We start from the raw sequence: 25,914 nt of genomic DNA, 5'->3' as shown, positions 1-25,914 counted from the left end.
AGCACCACCACCCTCCGCTACCCTGGCTACATGAACAATGACCTCATCGGCCTCATCGCCTCCCTTATCCCCACACCCAGGCTCCACTTCCTCATGACTGGCTACACCCCCCTCACCACTGACCAATCTGTAAGCAGTTGCCCTCGATCTTGACTCCCCCTCCCCTCCAGATCCCATCCTTCCCACCGTAGGTCAGGATTATTGCCCAGTAGGCAGACACTGAATGGGCATGACCACTACTGTTCTCCCTGCTGTGTGCCCTGACCCCTGCCTCTGGAAGCAGACCCCAGAGGCTAAGGGCTCAAAGCTTGGAATAAAGTGTGTGATTCTCTCTCTCTCTTCCCATCCCTTCCACATTTTTCCTCCCTGGCAGGCAGAAGGGCTACACTGGAGTTTGTCTTTTCCCTTCTAGTTTTTGAGTCTCAGACCTTGGGCTGAGGAGAACTGAATCTTTTCCATATGCCTGACTCCCATTCCTGGCCTACAGCACCAACCGTAGGTAGTCTAGCCCCAGTAGATGGTTGTCCTCTGGATATCCGAGGTACAGTAGAAAAAACACAGGTTCAAATCTTGTCTCTGTTACTTAGTGTCTGTGTAACATCGGGCAAGTCTTTTAACCATAGTGGGCCTCAGTTTTTTCAGCTGTAAAGTTAAGGTTCCAGCTCTAAATCTATTATCCTACAGTATTATTAGGAAGGAAATCGGCACTTACTAAGGATCTGTGCTAAGTACTTTATAAATATCTCATTTGATTCTCACAACAACCCTGGGAGGTAGGTAGTATTATTATCCCCATTTTACAGTTGAGAAAACTGATACTTAGAGAGAGGTTAAATGACTTGCCATGGGTCACTCAGCTAGTAAGTGATTAGGTTGAATTTGAACTCAGGTCTTCCAGACTCTAGGTCCAGTGCTCTATCTGCTATGATACCTAGCTGCCTCTGATATTATTCACTAATACTGAGCCACAGGACAAATTGAAGACATTGGGTTTTGACTGAGTCCACCTTCCCAGTCCTGAGGTCTGAGCCTCCTATCACTAGATATGTATTCTGGGCTGGGCCTGGGGGGGAGAGGGTTGGGGCAGGTCACAGGAACTCTCACTTTAGTCTGTAGCTTTGTACAGACTGTACTGGACTCTTCCTGGCCAGCCCCATGTCTTCCTAGAATGGTCCCTTACAGCCTCTTCCTTCAGGTGGCCAGCGTGAGGAAGACAACAGTGCTGGATGTGATGCGTCGGCTGCTGCAGCCCAAGAATGTGATGGTGTCCACTGGCAGGGATCGCCAGACCAACCACTGCTACATTGCCATCCTCAACATCATCCAGGGAGAGGTGGACCCCACCCAGGTGGGTAATTTCCCCCACCTAAACAACCCTCCCCAACCTGATACTGCATAGAGTTAAGGAAGAGTCTCAGGACCTTTGAGATATTCAGGGGCTAAGACCAGCAATTGAAAGTACCTCCCTCATACCTTGATTCTCCCCCATTTATGCCACAGGTCCACAAAAGCCTGCAAAGGATCCGGGAGCGAAAGTTAGCTAACTTTATCCCTTGGGGCCCAGCGAGCATCCAGGTGGCACTATCTCGGAAGTCACCTTATCTGCCATCTGCCCATCGAGTCAGTGGACTCATGATGGCCAACCACACCAGCATCTCTTCTGTGAGTCTAATCTAGCCCTCTCCCCCTGCCCATACCCATGTTCCCTCTCATTAGTCTATTTCAAGCTGACTTTCTCCCCTCCCCTCCCCCATCCTGAATGTGTCTGGTACTACTTTCTAAATTATGGGAGAAGGGAGAACAAAATGACTTCAATTCCACCCTCACCAACCTCCCAGATCAAGACCGTGCTGTCCACTTATCTCTCTGTGCCCCTTCCTCTCCCACTTCTCATCCCAGCTGTTTGAGAGCACATGCCACCAGTACGATAAACTTCGGAAGCGAGAGGCCTTCCTGGAGCAGTTCCGAAAGGAGGACATCTTCAAGGAGAACTTTGATGAGCTGGACACATCGAGGGAGATTGTGCAGCAGCTCATTGACGAGTATCATGCTGCCACCAGGCCCGACTACATCTCCTGGGGCACGCAGGAGCAGTGATTTCCTGACTATTCCACATTTCACAGATTTTAGCATTTGTGTCATTGTGATCTAGTCTCCCTTTGATCCTCTCTGAGATCTTGAGCTCCAGCATGGACACATCAGCTTTCTCCATTCACCACACCCTTCCCCCTTAAGGATGAACACGAGAAAAACCTAACAGTACAATTATGTAGTCTCTTTCTGTGTTGACCATCTCCAATAAAACACTAAATGAGAACTATGAGGTGTCCATCCATGAGCTTTGCAGGAGGGGTCTTTGGGTCCTGCCTTATCTGTCATGGATAAGCATTGGGTTTGTATTCAGGTCACTATTTGAATCTAAACTCTGGGTGAGGTTGGGCAAGTTACTTTCCTTTTCTAAGCCTCAGTTTCTTCTTATATGTAACATAGAACTAGCCTTGACCAAGCCTAGAATTTTTTTTTTAAGAGATAGAGGGCAGCTCTATTGACATCTAGTCTAGCCTTCAAACAACAATCCCCACTAGAGTATAACCAACAAATATTCATCCAGCCTTTGGCTGAAGACTTCTAATGAGGGGTATACCCTACCTTTTGATATGGCCCATTCCACTTTTGGATAGCTACAATTGTTAGGAAGTTTTATTTTATGTCAAACCTAATTTGCCTCTGCAGTTTCTATCGTCTGCTCCTATTTGTACCTTCTGAGGTCATAACAGAACAAATTTAATCCTTCTTTTACAAGAAAGCCTTTCAAGTACCCAAAACTCTCCCTAACCTTTCAGCTTCTTCTCCAGGCTCCGCATCCTCAGAATTTTTTAAATTGATCTTTATATGTCAAGTTCTCAAGGTTCGCTCTAACTAGAAATTCTATAAGCCATTGATTCTGTGGGGATGAGGATGTGGACAATGTGGGAGTAAGGGAGAATAGGTTAAGTAAAAGGCAGCCCGCTGAGTTCACCTCTATTTGATCTTCAAACTCTAGGCAAGCAAACAGACTAGGGTATCTCCTTCCTTTCTAAAGACTCCTGCCTTTGAATTACCAAGGAATAAGGGGAGAAAGGAACAGGCATATGGCACAGTGCATAGAGTTCCAGGCCTGGAGTTAGGAAGACTGGCCAAATCTGGCCTCAGACACTTACTAGCTGTATGACCCTGGGCAAGTCATTTAACTCTGCCTCAATTTCCTCATCTGTCAAATAAGCTGGAGAAGGAAATGGCAAGTCACTCCAGTACCTTTGCCAAGAAATGGCAACCCCAAATGGGACCATGAAGACTTGAACACAACTGAACAACAAAGGGAGAAAGGCTGACCACACACTAAGCAGACTTCCTTTCATTGATGGGGCTACCCACTGTGTCCCCATCCGTGGCTTTGACACTCCTTCCCAATCTAGAGTGCTTCCCTTCAGCATATGGTGTTAATACTGCCCTGACCTTCTTTCTAATAAGGAGAGATCAGAGGTGCTAGAGATGGTCCAGCAGGGATGCTAGTCATGATCACAGGTTATGGGCAGAGACCGGACACCTGTGCAGGAATTTGAAAGTGTCAATGCTAGTGACTCATCCTCCCTCCAGCCTGACAGACGCCAAAATGTCGCCCCCACACCACAAGGAGAAGGGAAGAGGAAGTAATTATCAGCTTCTGTTACTACCCTATTGCTCCACCCACTACCCTTGAGCAGCATCTTGGGTTGTCCCAGTTAAAGTCAGAAGGTCAAGATGGGTGGTGTCCCAGTGGTGTCCAGGCTCCAGGCAAAAGGCCAGAACATGGGGGTGGGAGGTGAGGCCTGATCCCAAGGGAGTAACTGTGGGCCACAGCTTATGCTAAGGTAGTCATGGGCTGCTGACATCACTCTCACAGGAAGATTTTGTGTAAATAAAGATTTTTTTCTTTTCTTCTACAAATAAATTAAGAAACATACTAGAAAATTGTCCGTGCCTGTCAAAATCCTGGCCCCTGGGTGCAGGGGAAGGAGATGACAAGGGGGCCCTGTCCCTGCAGGGCTAGTGAATGTGGTAGGGTGAGTCAGTGGTTCTCAAAATTCCAGAGCAGTCCAAAACCCAAGTACTTGTGATAGATGTTCATTGTGGGCAAGCCATGATTCCATCACTGCAGGAGTCTCGAAGCTGCTGATGACCAAAACAGCCAGATTATACTTGGTGGTCATCAAGGCCTGGATTCTGGCTGACAGGGGACGGTGTGTTTGGCAGCTCTAGCGGGGTGACAACGTTGCAGGATCTGTCAGGAGTGGAGCTAGCCAGGTAGGCGTTCACTAGGTGCACGATCTCTTCCACCTTGAGAAAATTAGAAAGTGAAGGACATTAAACATCTAGGTAGGTCATCACTCCCATCTTTCTGTACCCCTATCTTGGCTACCTTTACATCCCTTTTATCTTTCCACTTCCAGTTTACCTGGGGGCTCTGTAGGAGCAGTTGGCTGTCCCCAACCTTTAGTGCCAGAGTGTGTGGCCCAGTTAGCTGGCAGGCAGCCACATGACCATAGCTGACACTGTGGATGGGCTCAGTCTCTCCTGGTCGAGATAAGGACATGGTCTTGGCCCCCACACCAAGGCAGAGCTGCTGCGGGACACCACCCCCTGTCTCCTGGTGGACAAAAGAAAGGAATAAAGTCAAGGAGGAGGGAACTCTTCAGTTGGGGAAGGAGCAGGAAAATGGCTGTGTTTAGAAGGTGACAGATCCGAGGAGGAAGTAATCCCCATCCAAATCGAGAGGGCTCCTATAGGAGGGTGGGTACCCAAGGACAGTAGTATTCTGGGGACAGAGGCCTTTTTGCTCGTCCTCCGACCTTTTATGAAGGAAAGGGAATCCCTAGAAAGCAGGTACTGGGCACCCGTGGGACTCTGGTGGGAAAGCGGGAGTCGTGAAAAAAGTAGAAGAGATTTGGGTGAATTTCAGGAATTTTCTCCGCCCTCTCTTCTCACCGTGCTCAGTTCCAGGACGTCATACCGGGCAGCACCGAAACCTGGACACTGTGCAGCTAGAGCCAAGTAGGTCGCCATCGCCTCAGCTTGGCCCATTCCCCGAAGCTGCTTCCACCCTCCCAGGACAGCCGCAGCAGCCCCAGCGCCTCCCCCATCGCGGGCCCCGGGACCCCCACTCCGGACAGCGCCCCCACGCCTGGCCCTCTCTGCCCTCCTCTTGGCTAAGCCTGGACTCCAGAGCGCCCCGGCCAGCAGGGCGGCGGTAGGAGGAGCTCTAGGGGCTGGGCGGGGTGGGGTCTCTCGGGTCAGGGCTGAAGCGGGCAACAGGCGGTCTAGACGAGGAAGAGGAGCCAGAGGTGAGAAGTCACGGTGTAGACTTTGTAGGCGCAGGGCGGCCAAGGCCCTCAGCGTGTCCTCGGGCGGGGGCGGCCGGCCCCGCAACAGCAGAGCGTGGGCCTGTAGAGGTGACACCGTGAGGGGGATGGTGAAGACAATTTGGGGATGGGGGAATAACGGGACATCTAGGAGGCAGAGGGAGCCCAAGAAGCAAAGCATAGCAGGAGTGACCCTTGGGCATAATGGACAGCCAGCTAAAGGGCAACTTAGGGAAGGATTTATTGTTGTGTTTGTGATATGTGTGTGTGTGTGTGTGTGTGTGTGTGTGTGTGTGTGTGTGTGTGTCCTCGCCAGCACGCACGCTCACGCGAACGATGCCAATAGTCAGGGATCCACACCTGCTCAAATAGGAAAGGTAGTTCATGCCCGTCTGGAGGCAGCCCCTCGGGATGCAGAGGTCCGTGTAGACGCAAACACAGCCTCCAGCCCGAATCTGAAGATTCTACCTCCTCTGCAGTCAGACTGCGAAGCAGAGAAACAGATAACCAAGGGCTTAGGCGGAGGAGTCCGGACGACCCCAGTAGCTCAAAGGAACAAAGCCAGGAGTAGGACGAGGGGAGGAGCCTGAATTGGAAGGGGGTGGGGTAAATGTGAAATTGAAGGAGTGGTTTCGAAAAGGGTGTGGTCCACCGGAAGGCGGGGGTGGGGAAGGGAAGGTTGTGATTGGGCGGAGAGGCGAGGACGGGAAAAGGCAGAAGCTAGAACAAGCACTGGACATTTACTTCTCAAACCTGGTGAGCACGTCAGCCACTAGGGCCCCTCCTGCCAGGGCCCGCTCCTGGGAACCCCTCTGCTCGTAGAGCGCGAACGCGTTTCGGCTCCGAGCCAAGCCTAGCCTCCCCACGAGCTCCCGAGCCACCTGGTGGGGGGTAAGGCAGGCGAAGAGGGGTGGGCGAATGTCTTACCCTTAATAAACTGAGACCCCAGAAAAGTTAAGTGACTAGACCAGGGTCACACAAATTACTTAAGAGGCAGAGACGGAACTTTTCTTTCTTCACTTCACCTAACCGCCCCAATCTCAGAGGTCAGAAGTCCTAGGGTCACCTGACTGTCAAGGGGAAATAGTGATGTGAAAAGCCGTAAGTTCATAGATTTATACCTGGAAAGGACCTTAAAAGTAATTTAGTACAAATTTCCTCCATTTTTTCAGACAGAGACAAAGAGAGAGACAGACAGATAGAGAGATACACAAGACAGACTGAGAAGAGAGAGTCCTGACTTACAGTGGTAGAACCAAAATCTTAAAAATCTATTCAGCTGACCCCAGGTTTAGAACTCTTAGTCTAGATGGCCTCTAAGGTTCCTTCCAGTCTGGCACTTTATGAGTGTATAACTTGAACTGGCTGCTTCCCGTTGGCCTAAGGGGATTACAGTGTCCATAGTCTTGGAACGCTGTCCCAACACTCACCTCTGAAGCAGTAGTGTGTGAGTCAATGGCAACGCTGCAGGCTCCTGCTCCCGGACAATGCACAGTACATAGAAGCTCCTGACGCTGGCTGAGAGCTGAGATCTCTGCCAAAGACGGCACCAGCTCCCTGCCCCGAGTGCGCCCCAGAGCCTTCCTGATGAAACGTGTATACTCAGCCAGCTCGGTGTCAGGGAATGCTTTCTCTGTCCTGGGAAGGTTATTCAGGCTCAGAGCACTAGCAGGTATCCCTTCCTTGTCTATGGGGACCCCTCCTCCATTCTGTGCCCTCCAGCCTGCAACCCTCATGGTCTTCTCTCATCCTGGACATTCCTGTTTTCTCTAAACTTCCTGTCCCCTTTCTCTCCCTCTGCTTTTCCCAACTTTCCTTTCCTGACACTCTCCTCCACATTTCCCACACCTTAATATGACACAATTACGGGGGGCTAGATTCTTGTTCTAAGATTGGCTGAGTGCCCCGACCTTAACGGTCCCCTTCCATTCACCCCTCATTGTACCTCCATAGTACCCATCATTTTCTGGCTGCCCTGACCTATCCTCAATCACCTTCTTCTGCTCTCACCTCTCTAGGTGCCCCAGCAGATGCCCCCGAACGGCCCCCCCAGGCCGGAAGGTGCAGCTCATGCAGCAGAGTAGCTGCCAGTATCGCAGGGCAGCCGGGCTGTTAGGGGCGGGGGACTCTGGGGGCCCTGCAGGGCCTGAAGTCTGCTTGGCCAGCTGCAAGAAGAGTTCGTCTCGGAGCGCCGGCAGGTCTCGGCACGTCTGGAGCACGCCCTGCATTAGAGGCCCCGGGCGCCGCGCCCCCTCTAGGGCCTGCAGGGCCAAGAACAGCCTTACAGCCTCCTCTCGAAGTGGCGCGTAGCCCGGACCTGGTGGGGAAGTGATGAGGGTTGGGGGAGGGGAGTTGAAGGTGGTTCAGACTGAGCTTGGGGACTTACAGGAGGAGAAACAAGGGGTCCAAAGGAATGCAGGGTGAAGTCTGGAACAAACTATATAGGACTGGGGAAGGGGGGATGATACCCTAAGAGAAATCAATCATTCCCAGTGAACTGTAACAATGATAATAATGCAATATTTGCAAAGCATTTTCCTGTGAGTTAGGCATAGAAAGTACTATCATCCTCATTTTACAGATGAGGAAACTGGAGCTGAGAGTAGTGACTTGCCCATGGACAACACAGGTAAGAAGTGTTAGTAGTCAAAATTTGAACTTCAAGGCCAGAGTTTTCCATTATGCTTTGCAACTTCTCTTTTCCAGGGATGTTCATTTATTTCCATTCTTAGTGCCCCAATTGTGGAGTGCCATCGTTTTTTTGGGGGGGGGTCATATTTCCTTGTCTCGAACACCTTGAAGCCCTAAACTGTTCACCTGGAGGGCCAACCCCATAGGGCAGAGGCAGGAGTGGGGCATAAAGGGCGCTGCTTGTGTGCCTCAGGATCGGATTCCGACGATAAATCAGGGCCACAGCCTCAGAGTCTCCGCCACTCTCCTGGGGGATTGGAGAAAGAAATGGATCACTGGATGGGTGCGGGATGGGGGGGGTCATTTTGACCTTTCCCTAATCTCTCTTTTTGACCACGATGACCTGCTATCGCTCTGGTATGACAACATACCAGACTCTTATCCAGATTCTCCCATACCTGAATATCCCGAAGTAGGAGCTGGGTAGGGGTCTCTAGGGGCGCCTTCCCAGCAATCACGCTCCGAAGTGCTGCACCCCAGCGGGCAGCCTCGGCTAGCCGAGAAGAGCAGAGTCGGACACTGTGTTTGCGGCCTGACACTGTTACTGACCAGAGGCCTGAGAAAGAAGGGCAAAGAAAGATCACCCATTCACCCTTCATCGAGGAGTGCTGGGGAGCTATGATGGAAGTGTACAGGGCTAAGAGGGAAGGGTCCCTAGGGAAAGGAGAAAGTTGTTTGGTAGGCAGAAAGTATCTGTCCTAAGGGTCTCACCAGTTTCTTTGGGCTTTCGCTCAGGGCCCGACACAGAACACAGGCTGGTCAATACCAGGCTCCCCAGCCGCCGGGCCCCGCTTCCGCTCCCACTGAACTGGTCCAAGGAGTCACGAGTGAGCACGAACCAGGCCCTGCGGGGGGGCAGCCAGGGCCGGGCGCTGCCTCCCCGAGGCTCCCGCTGCAGCCAACCTGGTGGGAAGGGAAGAAAAGAAAGAAGAGAAATCAGAAAGATGGGAATTCACTGGTGGGTGTGTTGAAAGTTCAGAGTTGGGAGTGTTTAAGTGGGGGTTCCGACTGATGGAGGGGATCCCCCACCTTTGACAATGACGTCAGGCTCCTCTTCAGGGGGACCTCGCTGGGGTATAAGGCTTCTCGTTTCCTCGGAACCCTGCAGCCTAAGGAAGGTGAAGGGAGCAACTAGTAGGTCTGAGGAACTCCCATCTCTCAGAAAGAGGTCGCACCTAATCCAATCAGAACCCTTTCAGACTCAGTGTTCCCTTGGCAAGAAAAAAATCTGGAATTCCCGTAGTGGGGGCGGGAGGGGGGGAGGGGGCGGAGAAAGCAATGTCTCAATCTGAGTCCCTCCCCTCCCAGCCTGTGGGAACCGCTAAGCAGTTCTGACCTCGCTCCAAAAATAGCTCAGACCACCAGCCCTCCTTTCTATATCCCCCGCCAGACCGCCTCCCTTACTACCACCCCCCTCCCGGACCCCAGCCAAACCACAGCGTCCGGCTTGGAGCTGTTTCCTTATTGCCTAACCCGGTGGGAGGGTGAGGACTAAGAGGAATGGGGGTCTCGGGGATCAGAGACCTTGGAAAGATAAAATGGGAGGACTGTGAGAAAGGAATACGCTTACCTGTCCGAGCCTGGCCCGCTTCTTCCGGGCTGTGTTAGCGTCACCTCCAGTGGGCCCTGCAGCAGTGGGAAAGAGATGCCGAAGGATCAGAGGCCTGGCTACACAGCATCCCTAGACTTTGCCTCAGAGGCTCCACAAGCTAAGAGATTAATCAACGAGAAGTCCGGGGGTATCGCTTCTCCCCGAGTAGTCCGGAAATGGAGCTCCTCTACTTCCCCCCTCCCTTCAGTCAGAATGTGCTACAGTCGTGGGGTCTGGAGTGGCACAATAAAAAGAAAGCTTAGCCCACTCTACTCTTTACCCTTCTAAAACATATTCAATTATCCCATTACCGATCTTCCCTTCCCTCCCTCTGAACAGGTCGTTGTAAGCAGCTGGTCAACCTCAGGGAAAGGAAGAAGACAGACAAGGGGAAAGGGGACTCCTTTAAATAAGGCTTCTAGCTTTCCTTAATTTCCCACCCAGGGCTCAGGACTGGGAAGAGTTCCTCTACTGCGGGCACCTTAGAGGACCGCGCGCATTTGGGTGAGACACTAGTAGTCCCCTTTCCCTTCTGATGAGCCTGGGCTTCTAGCTCACCGGTCCTGGACACTTTCCCCGGTTGTCCACCAGTTTCCAGGCGCTTCTGTCAAGACAGGGGCTCAAGAAAGAGTCCATAAACCCTCCCGGGAACCTCGCCAAGCAGGAACCGCGCCACGGTACCAGTGCGCCCCGGGCCGGGCAGCAGCGAAAGAAAAGAGGGAGGGGGAAAGGGCGACGGAGAGGGGTTGGGAGGGGGACCTGGGACACCTGTCCCCAGAGCTCTAGGGGGTGGAGGGTGGTGAGGCGAAGAGAGACGACCCTATCAGGGCCTGGGGACTTGGTTCCTCTGAGATTGCTTAGGTGCTTTCTCCTTCTAGGAGGACCCTGTCCTTTTAAAGTTCTGGGTGGGTATCTCAGTCCCGACTTTTGGGGAGCAAAGCATAACCTTGCCCTCAGTTAGCAACCTCTCTCTCTCTCTCTCTCTCTCTCTCTCTCCCTCTCTCTCTCTCTCTCCCTCTCTTCTCTCTTCCCTCTCCACTCCCTGTCACTCCCCGCCCCTCTATATTTATCCTCCCTCCGCCTCCGCCAGGTGCTGGCGCCGGCCCCGCGGTGCAACCCGCCCCACCCGGGCACTCAGCCACCGGGCCTGCCGGGGACCCCAGGGCGGGTGGGAAGGAAACACTGAGGAGAATCGGAAAGACTGCTCGGACCCCCATTGTACAAGGAAGACTCTTGGTTTATGTCCGTGGTATAGGAGTGAAGGTTCAGAGCCTACCCACTCCTTGCCTCAGTTTCCCCACGTGGGGAGAGTCAAGTGAGTGTTCCCTCATTCCCTGGAGGTTTTCCATTGGCTCACCCGGGGTGGGGGGGAGGGAAGGAAAGCTCTGTACTGGGTGGACGAAGAGTGTTCAAGGGTCCACGACATTAGGGACCCTAACCCATAACACAAAACTCAATCTCAGGTTCCCTCCTACCCCGCCTAGTTCCCCCAAAGGAATTGCTGCCTCTGGCCCCAGCCCTGACAGTCAGGGAGCGGAGCGGACTCAGGAGTCCGAGTCGCCCAGCCGGACTCTCCACATTCCTCTGTGCTGGCGGAGGCGGAAGGAGACGGGACGGGACGCGGGCCAGGAGGAGAAGGGAGAGGCCGGGCCAGGCAGGGCCACGCGTGACACCTCCCCTGCCTCTGGGCCCCAGCAGGTGGACAGCGCCCCAGAGTGCCGCGTGGGGCCGTCAGGAAGGTCCCGCCTTGGGGTTGCCCCTCTGCCCCCTGAGAGGGAAAGAGGAGAGAAACCCTAGGGCTGGGAGAGAAGATTCCCTTCCCCCGCCCACTTTGGCCTCTCAAAGGGACGGGGATAGCACAAGGGTCTGGAGGAGTAGGGAAAGACGCCCGGCTAGAAAGAAAGAATAGAACTGCAGGCCTCCCGAACTTACCCTCCCGCAGCTCACCGAACCCGGGGACCGAAGCTCAAAGGTCTCCTCGTCTTCGTCCTCGTCCACGTCGCCGCCAAGCTCTCCGTCCCCGTAGTCCCTCCGCAGTAGAGTGAAGCCCCGACGGCAGCAAAGGAGCCACCAGAGCCCCCCCGGGAGAGGCATCCGGACAGCAGGGAGCTTGGGGAGGCAGGCGGCTGCGTCGAGCCGCAGGAGGAGAGGATGGTTGGGGGTGGGGAGTCGCGGAAACAGTCAGGTCGCGGGACTTGGGCCAAGAAAGAAGGAGGCAGCGTGCGGGGCCAGGAGAAGCGGAGGTATAGGGCAGGGTCTGAGGCTAGGGTGCAGTAGGACTCTATCCAGAGCCTGAGGGAGATTCAGTGTCTGGGGCCTGTTGGGGGGGACACACTCCAGGCCGGGGGGTAGGAGGTAGCAATGTCCGGGGCTGGGAAGTAGTGTCCGTTGTAGTGTCCGGCCCAGTGGGGGGCAGTGTCCGGTGCGGTGTCCAAAGTGGGCAGTTATCCAAGCTCCAGGGAGGGTCGTGTCCGGTGCAGCGTCCGGTGTCCGGGGCCCGGGCCGCGCTCGCTGCGCTCCCTGCAGCCCCGGGACTGGCGCGCGGGGGGCGCGAGCTCAGTGCCTGGGCTCCGCCCCCCCCCGCGCGATTCTTTTTGCCGCCCCCCCTTCCCTTCTTTTTTCTCCCCTCCCCTCTCCCAGAACAAGGCAGGGTCTGCCTGTCGTCACAGCCTCTTTTAACCAATTCCAGTGCCTGGCGCCGGGAGCTTCAGCCAATTGGGTAATGGAGGTAGCGGCGGGTTGCATCATGTGCCCCCTGGCTTAGTGACAGCCAGGAGGGGCGGGCTAAGGCGAGGGAGAGAAGGAGCGAAGAGATGTTAACCACGCCCCGGTCTCTGAGGTCCAGAGGGGGGTGTTAGACGCCAAGACAGCCCCGCCTCCACGCTCTGCTTTTAACCCTTTAAGTTCCTTCCCAAAGAGCTTAAACTTGACGAGGAGGCGCGAAAAGTGATGGACTCAGGGTGTAGATTGAGATATGTATTTTTTGGACATGGCCAATGAGGAATTAGTTTATGCATATTTTTCATTATGCATACTTGTTATAAGAGTTTTTCTTTTTCAGTGGAGGAGGGGAGGTGGGAGGGAGTTTTTTTCATGGAAATTTTTAAATAAAAAAATAAAATGACAGGCTGAAAAAAATCCTGGAAGAAGGATCTTCTTGAAGCAGATTCTCCAGTGGCAGGGGGACAAGGTGCTTGGGGCGAGAAAAGATAGATAGTATAGAGGGAGTTCAGGGTACTTTTTTCTGGTCCTACGAGATCTGAGCCTTGGTCCCAGGGGCAGGTGTGGGAAAGTTTTCTCGGGACTCGGCCCGGCCTAAGTGGAAAGGGTATTTTCCTCGATCTTCTGTAGAAGGAAGAAAACTTGTTACTCTCTACCCGGGCCAACCTCCTTTCCGGGGCGGGTGGGGGGGAAACTGAGGCAAGCACTTAGTCCACGGAGGGCAAGAATAGGAATTACAGTTTTCGAGCTCAAAACTTCCCCCAAAACTCGAGCTGGGAAGTTGTATCCTGGATGGGAGGGAGCCCGGGAGGTCTAGGCTAGGTGTAAGAATTACTTCCCTACCCCCTCCCCCATCTCTACTCCCATCCCTGACACCCATTCAGCCTCCTCCTCCAGCCTCATGCGGTCCAGGGTAGGAAGGAGTTAACCAAGTCGCTCGGTCGGGAGAAGGGGAAGGCAAGGATTCTGAGGGAGGGGCCCAGAGAGAGTCCGGGCGTGCACAGGCGGAGGGTCGGGAGCGCGCGCTGCTGACTCAGCAGCGCTTCCCGCAGTCTCTGGGTGAAGGGTTCGGGACTCGAGTCCCCAGCGGCTGGAGTGTTATGCCCTCCCTGGGAATCAGCGCCGCCTCCCCCCATCTCTCTCCCTCTCCCTCGCGGCCCCTGGAGGAGACTGAGGCCGAACTTGGAGCGGTTTCCCAGATCCAGGCTCCAATAGGGCCGCAGGGGGTCCCAAGAAGATAGACCCGCCGGAGTTAAGAAGGCACACTGGGGAGGGGCTCTGCCGGGGCTCCGCCCAGACCCCACCCCGCCCCTCCTCCGTCCACTGTTGAGAGCAGGCTCAGCCCTAGGCTGTGAAAAAATACCCTTGGGGTCGGTCACGTGTGCCTTGGAGGTTTGCCTCTGGTTAGAAAGAGCAGGATTTAAAGGGACTTTCCCCAGAGGTCAGCGACTGACCTCCACCAAAGAGATCCCTCCCTAGCTTGGACAGACAGAAGGTGGTCTCCTGGGATGGACACACCCCTCACTCTTCCCCTCCCCTTTCCAGACTTTCTACCCTTAATAGTCAGGAAGTTCTTCCTCTCTCCTGCAGGCTCATCCCGTTTCCTCCGGCCCTGTGTGCAGAAAAGATGGAGAAAGGGCCGCGGGAACTCCGGCCCCCGAGGCAGGTCACTTTCCTGTCTGTATCTCAATTTGCTTCTCTGTGAAATGAGAGTGGAAGACCCTTTACAGCTCAGATAGTCTATGAGGCAATCTATTCTAGAGACTTGAAAGCCCCTAACTGCAAACTGCTTGGTTTAAACTTGTTTTCTTTACTACTTTGTTTTCTGTACGAAGTAATCTGCCTTCTCTCCCTCTCTCATTGCAGTTTCCACCCCACATCAACTGTTTCTCTCGGGAATTTACACCTAGCCTCCCAGTGCCTTTCTGCACAGGGCGTGAAAGGAGAGGGGCGGGGCATTAACCTGCCAGCCAGTCATTTCTAAGTTGTTCAATGAATAGTTGTTGATTGCATCTAATTTTCAGGTAATCTTGCGCTAAATCAAGTTTAAATTTTAATTTTAATCTCCAAACAAACAGAAGAAATTCCCTTCAATTCCTTCCTGTCTCTCCATCCTCTCCTGTATCGTCTTCCTTTCCCCAGTCCCATCCAATCTCCTGCTCTATTCTCCATCCCTATATATACATCCCCAGTTCCTTAAGAACAAAAGTCCACTAAAAGGAGAGGCTGTGGGTCTCTGTGGGAGCTGAGCATGAAGAAAGACGGGGTCGGCGAGGGCAGCGGCCTCGTTGACTGGATCTGTGTCGGAAGCACCCACCTCGAAGCAATCTCCTGAGGTCCTGGCGAAAGCGAAGCCCTAGGAAGGCGTAGAGTACAGGATTGAGGCCACAACGAGCAAGGGCCAGACCACCGGTCACCAACAGTGCCATATCCTTGCGCTTGCTAGCTGAACAACTTCGCTCTCTGGCAGTCAGCAGGTCTGTGGTGTCCAACAACAAGGCTAGGCTGTAGGGTAACTGCAGGACCACGAAAGCCACCACCAAGGCCACCACAACGCGCAGGGCTCGGCGACGTTCTGGCCCTCTGGCGGCTAACAGTGTCCGGCCCAACAGGGCGTAACAGGCCACCATGACTGCGAGGGGCAGCGCAAAGCCCAGGATCACCTGGGCTACGGCGCTGGCCCCCTTGACTGCCTGGGTCAGACCCTCAGGAAATACCAGTCGGCATCGCCTTTGCCCATCTCGATGCCCATCTTGGCCATAGAGGAGAGAGGGCAGCGCCAGGAGCAGGGAAAGCAGCCAGATTGCTGCGGAGACCACATGGGTCCTCCCAGGAGCTGGGGGCCTGTGGCCCCCTGGGGAAGCCTGAGCTATGGCCACGTAGCGATCAGCACTTATGCAAGCTAAGAAAAGGAAGCCTGCATGGAAGGAGGCGGAGTAGAGGCCTGAGACTGTTCGGCAGAGAATACTGCCCAGTGTCCATCCTTGCAGAGCTCCGGCTGCTGCGAAGGGCAAGGTCAATGCCAGAAGTAGATCTGCCAAGGCCAGCTGGAGTAAATGAGCTGAGGTTGGTGAGCGGGCTGCTCGGTGGGCAGCGAGGTGGGTGGCCAAGACAAGGCCATTGCCTGCCAGGCCAAAGGCAGCTACTGTGAGAGAGATACTTGGCTGAAAGGCCCTGCTGAAAGACTGGACATCAGCCTTATGGCAGAGTTCTGGTAGAGTCACTGAAGGGTAGACATCGTCACTATCCCCAGAGTAGAGGGTCGACCAGGTGACCTAGGGAAGAAAGGGAGGAGATAGGGATAGATCCGATAAGACTCACTCCCCCAACACATTTGCTAGCTCCTAAGAGTTGCACCTAACACATTGTTAACTAGGGGCAGTATTAGGATATTCTTCTCAAAACTAGCCCAAAACAGAGCTCCCTATGCCAGACCACTGGGTGAGCGTGTCTAGATACTTAAGGCTCTGGAGCAAATGTGGCTCAATTAGCATTTGTTGATTTGGCTTAATGTTCTATCTCCTTTCTTGGTGGGGGGCCAATAATTCTGGTTACTCATTAGATACCAGGCTGGAGCCTCACTGTGGTCTTGGAGGGGGTGGAGTGTTTTTGTCTCCGGTTTTCTTTGCCTGTCTTTATGCTCCTCCCCTCGCCCTACCCCCAAGACAGCTGTGCTAACCACTCTTGGCCTGATTTTCTCCTGGGAATAACTTGACCAAAACGTTAGGGGATTCCCAGGGCTCAGGCTCTTCTGATACCTAACTACTGTCTTGATCAAGGTTCAGTAGTCCCTCTCACCTTCTTATATCTCTTAGATCTAGATGGTTCAAATGTCTGAAAGCAATACTGGTGTCCAGGATCAGGAGGCAGTGACAAGAAAAGAAGTATTGGCAGCTCCTGCCGAGCTGAGCAGCGCTGGGGGCACTGATAACTAACCTCTGATCCTTTGCATGCCCCAACCCAACCCCCATTTCCATCCCTCTAGTCTCACCCCGAGTCCCACCTGTTCCAGTGGTTCAGTCCCCATCTCCCCGCGAAACCGGTTTCCGAGGTGGTCTGGTTGGGGGAGAAGTTAAAACTTGTGGGACAGGAAGGAAGGGGCGGAGAGTGAGGGTGAGGTGAGGGCGGAGAGGCTAAAGATTAGGGGCCCTTTGGTCCTGTTGTCCCCATCTCTCTCCTCTCTATCCCCCTTTCCTCTGCTTTCTCCACTCCCCCTCCTCCCCTTCCTGTCCCTGATACTGGCATCCTGTCCTCCTTCCAATCCTAACCCCTTGTCCCCCCACCTCCATCCCGCCTTTTCTCTGAGCCTCCTAACATTGTATGTCCCCTGCCTCTATTTCCCAGGTTTTGCCCCCTCCAAATTATTCTTCAGGAAAGTGCTATGAATTCAGCTATTACTGTTCTCTTCAGAGTCTAATGCACTGTACTTTAACAGGGATGAAGCTCTCTCCTACAGCTTCCCCTATTTTCCAATTCCCCTATTTTCCCTGATCTTTCTGTTTTTCTCTGTATTGTTACCGTCAGAGATTTCCCCGCATCAGCTCCCCTAGCCCTGCCTCATCCCATTTCCCGCTTGTCCGTGTTGCGTGCGCGCGCGCGGGGTCCTGGGAAGCGGCGCGTGATGTGGGGACGCGAACCGGGCGGGGGAGGCTGGGGGATGTAAGAGGAGAAGACAGGGAAAGGCTGGGAGGGGGGAGAGAGGTGAGGGTGGGCAAAAAAAGGGACAGAAATCAAGAGAGAGGGAGAAGGGGAGAAGAAGGGAGAATAGGAGAGAAGACTACGGACCCTTAAAAATCGCAAGGGAACAACTGAGAGCTGGGCAGAGCCCAGGGCCCTTCTGGGCACCATGGGCACCCCGTTGCTCTGCATTCTGCTTGCAGCAGTCACTGGAGCCAGAGCCTGGGGCTGGTGTGAGTATCGGGCCGGGAGGAGGTGCAGGGAGGACCAGCAACCAGCAACCGAAGGATGCTGGCGGGCGGGTCTGGAATCCAGCCGCATTGCGGTTGAAGAATGGTGGTGGCGTGCCGATAGTATAGAAGGGATTTCTTGAGCCTCCTTCCCAGTTTCGGGTCCTTTTCCCTCATGCCTTCCCCCTCTCTCTCCCTTTCCCAGTGCTTCCGCAATGCAGCTCCGAGACAAGGACCCCAGTTCTTTCGCACCCCTCCCTTCTCTTTCTCTACCCTTTCCCCTAGCTCCCAACCTCCCCCGAGTTCTGGAGCTCTCTGGTCCTGGGTGTCAGGTCTGATTGGGAAGCCAGATGACTGTTAATCCTCCTAGGCTGTAGGGATTCTGCTGCAGCAGAGATCAGTGTAGGGTGGGGCAGGCGGATAGGGCTCCGGTCTCAGACTGGCTCTGAACGCAGGGAGGTGGGGGACTCTCTGACCCTTGGGGAAGCAGCACAAGGGGAGGAAGGAAAAGGCACCGACTGAAAGGAGAAAACTCGGTATGGTAGTGGTGGGCCGACACTGACCGCCTCTGATCTCCGGGTCCCCAGATGGCTGTGATGAGGAATTGGTGGCCTCGCTGTATTCTCGCTCGCTGGGAGCCTCCTCCTATTACGGCTTTTTCACTGGGCCCCGCTTCGCCCGGCTCCATGGTGAGGAGTACCGGGGCTCGGGGACACGGAATCTCTAGCGCATGCAAGACACCTAAGTGCGTGTGTGGGAAATCTCCCTGAGTGGAGTTGGGCGGGTATCAGGTGGCCTCCTGGTATGTGACATGCATTTTCTTGGGGTCTGCAGGCACAAGTGGATGGTCGCCTGCCGTTGGGGACCGGAACCCCTGGTTACAAATTGACCTGATGAAGAAACATAAGATAAGGGCTGTGGCCACGCAGGGAGCCTTCAACTCATGGGATTGGGTCACACGCTATATGCTACTTTATGGCGACCGTGTGGACAGCTGGACGCCTTTTTACCAGCGAGGGCACAATTCGGTATGGGTGGTGGGAGAAGAAAGGCAGTGAGTTGTCCAGAGGAAAACATTTCGGTGTTCCTAGTCCCTAATTTCAGTGCCTCCCTGTCCACCAGGTGGCCCTAGGGTGGGGTCAGCAGGTGGAGGGTAGGGGATGGTGCCTGTAGGACTGTGAGGGGTACAGACTCCGTTATTAACCTTCTCAGGGCTCTCCTCCTCCTCCCTCTCTCCCCCCCAGACATTCTTCGGGAACATGAACGAGTCTGCGGTGGTCCGGCATGATCTCCACTACCATATAACTGCCAGGTACATTCGGATCGTGCCTTTGGCCTGGAACCCCCGAGGCAAGATTGGCCTGAGACTTGGACTCTACGGATGTCCTTACAGTAAGGGGGAACTGAAGAAACGAATATTCTAAGGGTCTCCAGACTTATGAGCTTTAGTGGGGAAGGGGGAAGGAAAGAGGGAAAAGGAAGGATGACCAAAGGAGAGTTCAGTGGAACAGGTTCAATTGAGTGCCCCAAGGCCTCTGAGAACTGGGAGTTCCCTGCCTGTGACTGGAGCCTCTGGGTGGGAGCTGGGGATGAGTATAGACAGTGGATTGGGTCTCAGTGTTTAGGAGTGCCAACAGTCAGGGAACAGAAAAAGCATGGGGGAATTGGAGGGGACCAGGGGCTGAAACAGCCCTGGGCTTGGAGCAAGGACAGACTAGGCTTCCTAGCTGATTTCTGACACATACATACTTCTATGATCTGGATGGGTTCCTTAAACCTCTCAGATTTCTCATCTGTAAAAAGGATCAAACTCATCTCAACTGGGTCTTTGTGAGGGTCCAAGATTAGGCCCAAAAAACATATTGTAAACCTTCCAGTGCTAGATGAAGTCAGCTATTACTGTTCCTTTCAGAGTCAGATGTGCTATACTTTGATGGGGATGATGCTCTCTCCTACCGCTTCCCCAAGGGGGTGAGCCGAACCTTATGGGATGTCATCGCCTTCAGCTTTAAGACAGAGGAGAAAGAAGGGCTCCTTCTGCATTCAGAGGGGATTCAGGGCGACTATGTGACTCTGGAACTCAAGAATGCTCAATTGTGGATGCACATGAGCCTCGGTGAGTCTACCGCCAGGGGTCCCATTCAGGACTGGCTTCCCTATCTCTAAGCCCAGAACAGTTGAAGCTGTCTCTTCTCCAGGTGACCTAGGGAAGATGTCAGCTTTGACTGGTCACATTTGACTTCTGACTTCTCATGCAACTTCCTTTATCCAAAACCAAATCTCTGCTTTTCACTCAATTCTGACCTTGACCTCTTGCTTACATTTTTTTTTTGGTCACTCTCTAGGAACCTCATGGTCCCAATTAGTCCAGGCAACAAGTGAGGTGTCATGGAAGGAGCGTGAGGTTTGGAGTTAGAGGACCTGGGGTTAAAATCCTGCCTTATTTCCTTGTAGGAGGCTCCTACTCGGAGCCTCAGTTTCCTCCTCTGTAAAATGACACAGCTGGACTAAATGATCTCTAAGGTCCTTTCTAGTTCTAAATTCTTGTTCTCTTTGTATCCTCAATACCTAGCACAAAGTTTGGCACAAAGTTAGGAGCTCAATAAATATGTATTGATTGATTAATGGGATGTGAACACAGTTAATGATAATATCTAGTATTTATTTATCTTTTCAAGATTTGCAAAATGCTTCACCAGTATTTTTGCATTTGATCCTCACACTGACCCTGTGAGGTAAGTGTTGTTATCTCCATTTCACAGATAAGGAAACTGAGGTTCAGAGCTGTTAAGTGACTTCCCCAATATCTAAGGCTGGATTTGAATGGAGGTCTTTCTGGCTCGTATCTGCCATCATGGTTGCTCTGTTCGTGTCTTCTCTCCCCCACTCCCCCTTCCAGGTAGCAACCCTATCCATGCCAGCCCCGGCCATACAACTGTATTCGCCGGTGGTGTCCTCAATGACTTGCATTGGCACTACTTGCGACTGGATCGCTTTGGTAGAGATGTCAATTTGACGTTGGATGGCGAGGTGCAGCGATTCCTGCTCAATGGAGACTTTGAGAAGCTAAACTTAGACACAGAGGTGATGGGGGGAGAAGGGGGAGGAATACCGACGAATGGGGGGGGGCAAGGGTAGAATCCCACTTTCTGAAGGTGGAAGGAGGTTGGAGGATACTAATGGGGGCAGGTGGAGAAGAGACATAAGGGGATCCATTTTAAGAAAGGGTGTGGTGGGGACACCCATAGAGCTGGGGCATGACGTGTGTAAACATGAGAGTTTGAGTGTGCATGTGACAAATCGTATAAATTTAGGATGCTACTGGGGCGAAATTTGCTCTGCTGATCCTGGGTGGGTAGAAATCCTAGACTTGGGGTGGGTACGGCAACTGGAGGGATTTGAGGTGACTGACACCCTGGCACCCGTACGCATCATTTTCCTGCAGATGTTTATAGGAGGCATAGTCAGGGCTAGGCAGAAGAACCTTGCTTACCGGGAAAATTTTCGCGGCTGCATGGAAAATATAATCTTTAACCGAGTCAACATCGCCGACCTGGCTGTCCAGGGTCATTCTCGGATCTCTTCTGAGGCCAGTATGGGGGAGAATTGGAGAGGGCAGGAGAGTAGGGGACACACGGGACTCCATATAGGGCTTGAGGACCGTAAGGGGACATGGGGGAGATGGGAAGGAAGGGAATAGGGTCACGCCCTGAGCTGCTCTTTCCCCCCTGGAGGGAGGCGGTCTCCTAGGCTACCATATCGATCTGCTATCAGGATCGATAGAGGCTAACTCAGCTCCGTCTTCCCTCAGGCCACAACAAATAGCAGACGGGGAGGGGGAGGGGTGATGCTGGGAATGACTTTCCCCTCCCTCGCTAATATCTCCTATGGAGGGTGTGTCCAGAAGCAGGCCGTGGACCAACTTTCCCCCTCCCCACCCTGATCTCTGACCAACTAGAGGAAAAACTGAGTCAGAGGGCAAGGGGACAGGAAAGGGATGGAAGCATCTTCCAGGCCCTGCCAGTTGTCAGAACCTCTCAGATGCCTGCGCTAATGGGGTCTGGTTTTCGGATTCTCGTCGCTATAGGGCAAGGTGGCTTTCCGGTGCTTGGATCCAGTCCCGCACCCTATCAATTTCGGCGGCCCACACAACTTCGTGCAGGTGCCCGGCTTCCCCCGCCGCGGGCGCCTCGCTGTTTCCTTTCGTTTTCGGACCTGGGATCTTACGGGGCTGCTGCTCTTCTCCAGCCTGTCCGACGGTCTAGGCCACGTGGAGCTGATGCTCAGTGATGGGCAGGTCAATGTGTCCATTACTCAACCTGGACGCAAGAAGCTACAGTTTGCTGCGGGTGCGGGGGGCAGGGGAGGGGTTTGGGCTGGGGAGGGAAAGAGAGCTGGGGTGGAGGGGGAAGGAAGGTGTCCCAGGACACCCTCAGCTCCAGAGCATTCCTACCTGGTCCTAGATGAGGGGGCGTGGTGTCCTCCTCTTCAGTCCCTAAGGGGGCGCGATGTGGTGGAAAGAGCCCAGGTGTCAGAAGAACAAGATTAGTTGGGAGTACTATTCAGGATCCTCTTGAGGAAGTCTTTTAAACTCTCTGAGTCTGACTGGAAAAATAGGCATAATACCATTTGTATTACTTACCAGAGTTGTTATAGGAAAGCATTTTAAAGATGCCACACATGCATTACTACTATTATTGTTAACATTGTGACAGACAGTCAGGTGTGGTAGAGAATGACTTGGACTTAGGAAAACCTAGGTCCAAGACCTGCTTCTGATTCGTATTGGTCATAGCCTCAGGCAACTCTCTGTGACTATTGTAGAGAAGTTACTGATTAATAGAAGATATTTCCATACTGGAAGTTCCCTAAACCAAATCTCTGCCTTGTTTACAATTTACTCTCAGAATAATATTCTAGTGCTACTATACCAGTCCTCAAGGGAGTGAGAGTGGGGGAAGAAGACTTCTAAGAATCAGGGCATCTGGCTGTTCAAACTTTGTCTCTGCCACTAACTAGTTGTGTGCACTTACACAAAACTTCCCCATGCATCATAGATTTAAGGCTTTAAGGGATCTTTGAAGTCATTCCCCTCCCCTCTCAATTTAGGTGAGGAAATCGACCCACAAAGGTTAATTAAATTGTCCAAGGTCAACCAAGTTCAGGAGTAAATTAGGCTGGGGAGTTTGTGTTTTATCCTTGAAGGATAGGAGCCTCTAAAGGTTTTTGAAGAGAGGAGTGACATGGTCAGATCTCTGTCTTAAGAAAATTATTCTGGCTGCCATGTGGAGTATAAATTGATGAGGGGAAAGACTTGAAACAAGAAGACTGATAAGAGGTTAGTGCAATAATCCAGGCAAGAGGGAGTGAGAGTCTGAACTAGAATGGTGGCTATGTGAGTGGAGGAAAAAGAAGAGATTCAAGAGATGTTCTAGAGGTAGAACCAATAAGGCTTTAATTGATTGGACACTATGAGTGAGGGAGACAGGAGTCTAGGAAGACTGAAGAAATCATACTTGCATTGCCTATCTCAAGGGGCTGTTGAGTGACTATAATGAATATAAAACACCATCTGATTATGACCTATTGGGAGTATTCCCTGTGACTTGTGGTCTCTCCTCTCTGCCTGAAGGATACCGCCTCAATGATGGGTTCTGGCATGAGGTGAATTTTGCAGCACAGGAAAACACAGCAGTCATCAGCATAGATGATGTTGCTGGGGCTGAATTCCGAGTCTCTCATCCCCTTCAGATTCGTACTGGGATTTCATACTTTTTTGGGGGTAAGTGGTAGCCCAAATTGTCAACCTCTTGCCCCCACCCCCACAGACATCCAGGAGAATTCACAAATAGTACAGGGGGTTTTCCCAATGGCCTTGACCACACTAGGTTGGTTTTTTCCCCATTGCCACCTGAAGGCATTTCCCCTCTCTAATGCAGTATCTCCTTCTCTGATGTTTGTGTATGTGTGCATCTATAGGTGTGTATAAGGGGTGGGAGGTGGGGAATGGTGGGTCCCATATTATTTAGTCTTCCCTGCCCCTTTCCCCTCCAGGGGAGAGCAGATGGTTGCTTGTTTCAGGGGTTGGTCACAGAGATATTTGGTTGATCCAGGTTGTCCCAAACCAGCTGGCCTCTGGGGTTGCCATTCCAACCAGACCGCATTCCATGGCTGCATGGAGCTGCTTAAGGTGGATGGGCAGCTAGTCAACCTGACTCTGCTGGAATTCCGTCGGCTTGGAAGATATGCTGAGATTCTCTTTGACACATGTGGCATCACTGACAGGTGCACAGAAGCCTCCCTTTCACAGAAGAGGCCAGTTTCCACAAAACCTCCACCAAAGTTTCAAAATGGAAGTGACTGACCATGCTCTCTTCCTGTCCCCACTCTCAAGATACATTTCTACCACCTCCCTTTATAGGATGATTCTTCTTCTTTCTGTCTTGTCCCTACCTTGAAGTGAAATTTGCAATGGGGCCAATGGGACATATGCCCCATTGTACCTAGGAGAGAAGTGGGGGACTGGGAACCTTTTTCACTTGTCTTTTTGGTAGGAATAAGGTAGAAGCAGCAGTGACCTGAATTCCCAGATACTCTGCCACACCTTGCCTTGACCCTGGGCAGAATGTTGTTCTACCCTGGCTAATTATTCTGTTTCTAGTGTGGAAATAGAGAAGTTGTGTTGGGTGAAGGGAACCTGAGGAGAATCTTCCGTTTCTCTCACCTTATTTCCCGTGATGACCCCACTTTTCTGCCGGGTGCTATCCCACGTCCCTAGGTGCTTCCCAAACCCTTGCGAACATGGAGGCCGCTGCTATCAGTCCTGGGATGACTTCATCTGCTACTGTGACCTGACAGGCTACAAGGGGGAGATCTGCCACCAGCGTGAGCCAGGCGGTCAAGGAAGGGTGGGGTGATGAGAGCATCAGAGGATGATCTGTTTTTTGATGAGTAGAACACACGGGGAAAGGAGCTGGGAACAGGGGTGCTTGGGGGGTGGGCAGAAGCTGTTTCTCTAGGCTCCCTCACTCTGGGCTTGCCTCTCCACTCTACCAGCCCTGTACAAAGAATCATGTGAAGCCTATAGGCTCAGTGGGAAGACCTCCGGGAATTTCACCATTGACCCTGATGGCAGTGGCCCATTAAAGCCATTTGTTGTGTACTGTGACATCCGAGGTAGGTGGGTCATTGGGCTAGCCAGGGAACCTGAAGTGGTATTATGGGTCAGGATGGGGAGAAGGCAGAGATAGCTATGGTGATAGGAGATGGGGAATGGTGGTTTGGCCAGAACAGTTGGGTTAGATGGGGATTAAACTGGAAGCCAGGAAGTAAATTCTGGCAGGGCAAGTCAAAATTTAGTAATACAATTTTACAGATAACTGCTAGTCTTCCAGTCCCTTCCAGTCCTATTCCCAACTCCAATCAGGATACCATGTATCAACCCCATACCAGGGAGACTGTTCTATCTTCATAACATTCCAATTATTCCTCTATAATTCTGAGTGTGGGAAATGGAAAGGTATTAACAAGCCTCATCTTCAGAGAGGCCACCCACTGTCACTTTCACCCCAACTCCCAGAGAATCGGGCATGGACTGTGGTACGCCATGATCGGCAGTGGACAACTCGGGTGACAGGCTCAAGCCAGGAGCGCCCATTCCTGGGGGCTATCCAGTACTGGAATGCATCCTGGGAGGAGGTCAGTGCACTGGCCAATGCCTCTCAACATTGTGAGCAGTGGCTTGAGTTCTCTTGCTATAACTCCCGGCTTCTCAACACTGCAGGTGAGAGAAGATATAATGAAAAGAACAATAAATAGCATGTTATTGGAGGAATCTTAGCCGTAGTCTAGGACAGCATTTTCTGAACCTTTCTTTTTTTTTTGGTGGCATGGCCTTTTTTTGGAAATTTGGGGAAGCCTATGGAAGGAACTCTTCTCAGAATGACATTCTTATGCCATAACATAAAATATGTAGGATTACAGAGGAAACCAATTACATTGATTATGTATTGATATAATAGTTATATATTATCTATATATTGATATACAGTTATATTGTTAACTGTATTGGAAATACAATTATCAAAATATTAGAAGAACAAATTCATAGACCTCAAGTTAAGAATCACTGATCTAGTCCTATCCCTTATCTTTACAGAGGGGAAAACTGGGTGACAGAGAGGTAAAGTGATTTACTCAAAGTTGCACTGAGAGTTAGTAGTCAAGCCAGGATTAGACCCCAAGGCCCCTGACTTCTGTTTGCTATTGTTATTCCTTTGTATCCATCTCTTAGTGACCCCATGGACTTGTCTATTGGGTTTTCTTGGCAAATATACTGGAGTAGTTTGCCATTTCCTTCTCCATTTACCGAGGCAAATAGGGGTTGAGTTGCCCAGGGTCACACAGCTCATACATGTCTGAGGTCACATTTGAACTCAGGTCTTCTTGACTCCAAGCCCAGAGCTCTATGCCCTGCACCATCTAGGCTGCCCACCTGACTCTTTGTCCAGTGCTTTTTCTGCTCTCTCTTCTAGTGGAGTGTTAGCAGGGGTGGTAGCTGAGGAAGAGTTATTCAATATGATTAATGAAATGACCAGGAGGGTAATAGGAGGGAGTAAGGGAAGAT

The 25,914-nt window shown here is 52.3% G+C and overlaps 4 protein-coding genes across 13 annotated transcripts in view; 2 read left to right on the top strand and 2 right to left on the bottom strand.

Moving 5' to 3' along the window:
* The window catches only part of LOC114049297 (tubulin gamma-1 chain-like), a 5,997-nt gene extending 3,688 nt beyond the window's left edge, over positions 1 to 2,309 (top strand). The window contains exons 8-11 of one of the 2 annotated variants that reach the window (XM_027870550.1): positions 6 to 129; positions 1,196 to 1,348; positions 1,501 to 1,662; positions 1,900 to 2,309. In XM_027870550.1, coding sequence (XP_027726351.1) covers positions 6 to 129; positions 1,196 to 1,348; positions 1,501 to 1,662; positions 1,900 to 2,097 — 637 coding nt within the window. In that variant the 3' untranslated portion in view covers positions 2,098 to 2,309. The remainder of the gene's footprint in view (positions 1 to 5; positions 130 to 1,195; positions 1,349 to 1,500; positions 1,663 to 1,899) is intronic. The other variant, XM_027870549.1, reaches the window with a different exon arrangement.
* Positions 2,310 to 3,927: 1,618 nt separating this feature from the next.
* Positions 3,928 to 12,178, bottom strand: PLEKHH3 (pleckstrin homology, MyTH4 and FERM domain containing H3). 3 transcript variants are annotated; one of them, XM_027870535.1, is made up of 13 exons: positions 11,593 to 12,178; positions 9,640 to 9,695; positions 9,099 to 9,178; positions 8,781 to 8,972; positions 8,468 to 8,625; positions 8,196 to 8,316; positions 7,389 to 7,695; positions 6,809 to 7,016; positions 6,123 to 6,259; positions 5,739 to 5,862; positions 5,005 to 5,460; positions 4,475 to 4,666; positions 3,928 to 4,356 (listed from the first exon to the last, which is right to left on the bottom strand). In XM_027870535.1, the coding sequence occupies exons 1-13, from the start codon at positions 11,752 to 11,754 to the stop codon at positions 4,213 to 4,215; spliced, it is 2,337 nt and encodes a 778-aa protein (XP_027726336.1). In that variant the 5' UTR covers positions 11,755 to 12,178; the 3' UTR covers positions 3,928 to 4,212. The 3 variants fall into 3 exon arrangements, with proteins under 3 accessions (XP_027726336.1, XP_027726337.1, XP_027726338.1); XM_027870536.1 differs by having other exon boundaries at positions 6,132 to 6,259; XM_027870537.1 differs by lacking the exon at positions 5,005 to 5,460.
* Positions 12,179 to 12,271: 93 nt separating this feature from the next.
* Positions 12,272 to 16,439, bottom strand: CCR10 (C-C motif chemokine receptor 10). 3 transcript variants are annotated; one of them, XR_003569844.1, is made up of 4 exons: positions 16,385 to 16,439; positions 14,699 to 15,656; positions 13,936 to 14,080; positions 12,272 to 13,005 (listed from the first exon to the last, which is right to left on the bottom strand). XR_003569844.1 is itself a non-coding variant. In XM_027870373.1 (3 exons), exons 1-3 carry the CDS (start codon positions 16,406 to 16,408, stop codon positions 14,049 to 14,051), a joined length of 1,014 nt encoding a protein of 337 aa, XP_027726174.1. In that variant the 5' UTR covers positions 16,409 to 16,439; the 3' UTR covers positions 12,272 to 14,048. The 3 variants fall into 3 exon arrangements, 2 of the variants coding, with proteins under 2 accessions (XP_027726174.1, XP_027726173.1); XM_027870373.1 differs by having other exon boundaries at positions 12,272 to 14,080; XM_027870372.1 differs by lacking the exons at positions 12,272 to 13,005; positions 13,936 to 14,080 and having other exon boundaries at positions 14,422 to 15,656.
* Positions 14,251 to 25,914, top strand: part of CNTNAP1 (contactin associated protein 1) — a 20,317-nt gene continuing 8,653 nt past the window's right edge. For 3 of the 5 annotated variants that reach the window (XR_003569843.1, XM_027870363.1, XM_027870367.1), the window contains exons 1-13: positions 17,109 to 17,291; positions 17,876 to 17,977; positions 18,123 to 18,316; positions 18,533 to 18,680; positions 19,201 to 19,404; positions 20,188 to 20,372; positions 20,734 to 20,877; positions 21,376 to 21,637; positions 22,921 to 23,070; positions 23,402 to 23,573; positions 24,067 to 24,173; positions 24,345 to 24,464; positions 24,868 to 25,071. Coding sequence is in view for 4 of the 5 variants with exons in the window: in XM_027870363.1 (XP_027726164.1) it covers positions 17,228 to 17,291; positions 17,876 to 17,977; positions 18,123 to 18,316; positions 18,533 to 18,680; positions 19,201 to 19,404; positions 20,188 to 20,372; positions 20,734 to 20,877; positions 21,376 to 21,637; positions 22,921 to 23,070; positions 23,402 to 23,573; positions 24,067 to 24,173; positions 24,345 to 24,464; positions 24,868 to 25,071 (2,056 nt within the window). In the remaining variant the exon portion in view is untranslated. Of the gene's footprint in view, positions 14,406 to 16,417; positions 16,433 to 17,108; positions 17,292 to 17,875; positions 17,978 to 18,122; positions 18,317 to 18,532; positions 18,681 to 19,200; positions 19,405 to 20,187; positions 20,373 to 20,733; positions 20,878 to 21,375; positions 21,638 to 22,920; positions 23,071 to 23,401; positions 23,574 to 24,066; positions 24,174 to 24,344; positions 24,465 to 24,867; positions 25,072 to 25,914 lie in introns of those variants that run through there. The other 2 variants (XM_027870364.1, XM_027870365.1) reach the window with 2 other exon arrangements.

This window comes from Vombatus ursinus, unplaced genomic scaffold (assembly GCF_900497805.2).
Source record: "Vombatus ursinus unplaced genomic scaffold, bare-nosed wombat genome assembly UNPS02014797.1, whole genome shotgun sequence".
NCBI lineage: Eukaryota > Metazoa > Chordata > Mammalia > Diprotodontia > Vombatidae > Vombatus > Vombatus ursinus.
Note: the sequence above shows the minus strand (reverse complement) of the source record. Positions and strands in the feature narration are given on the sequence as shown.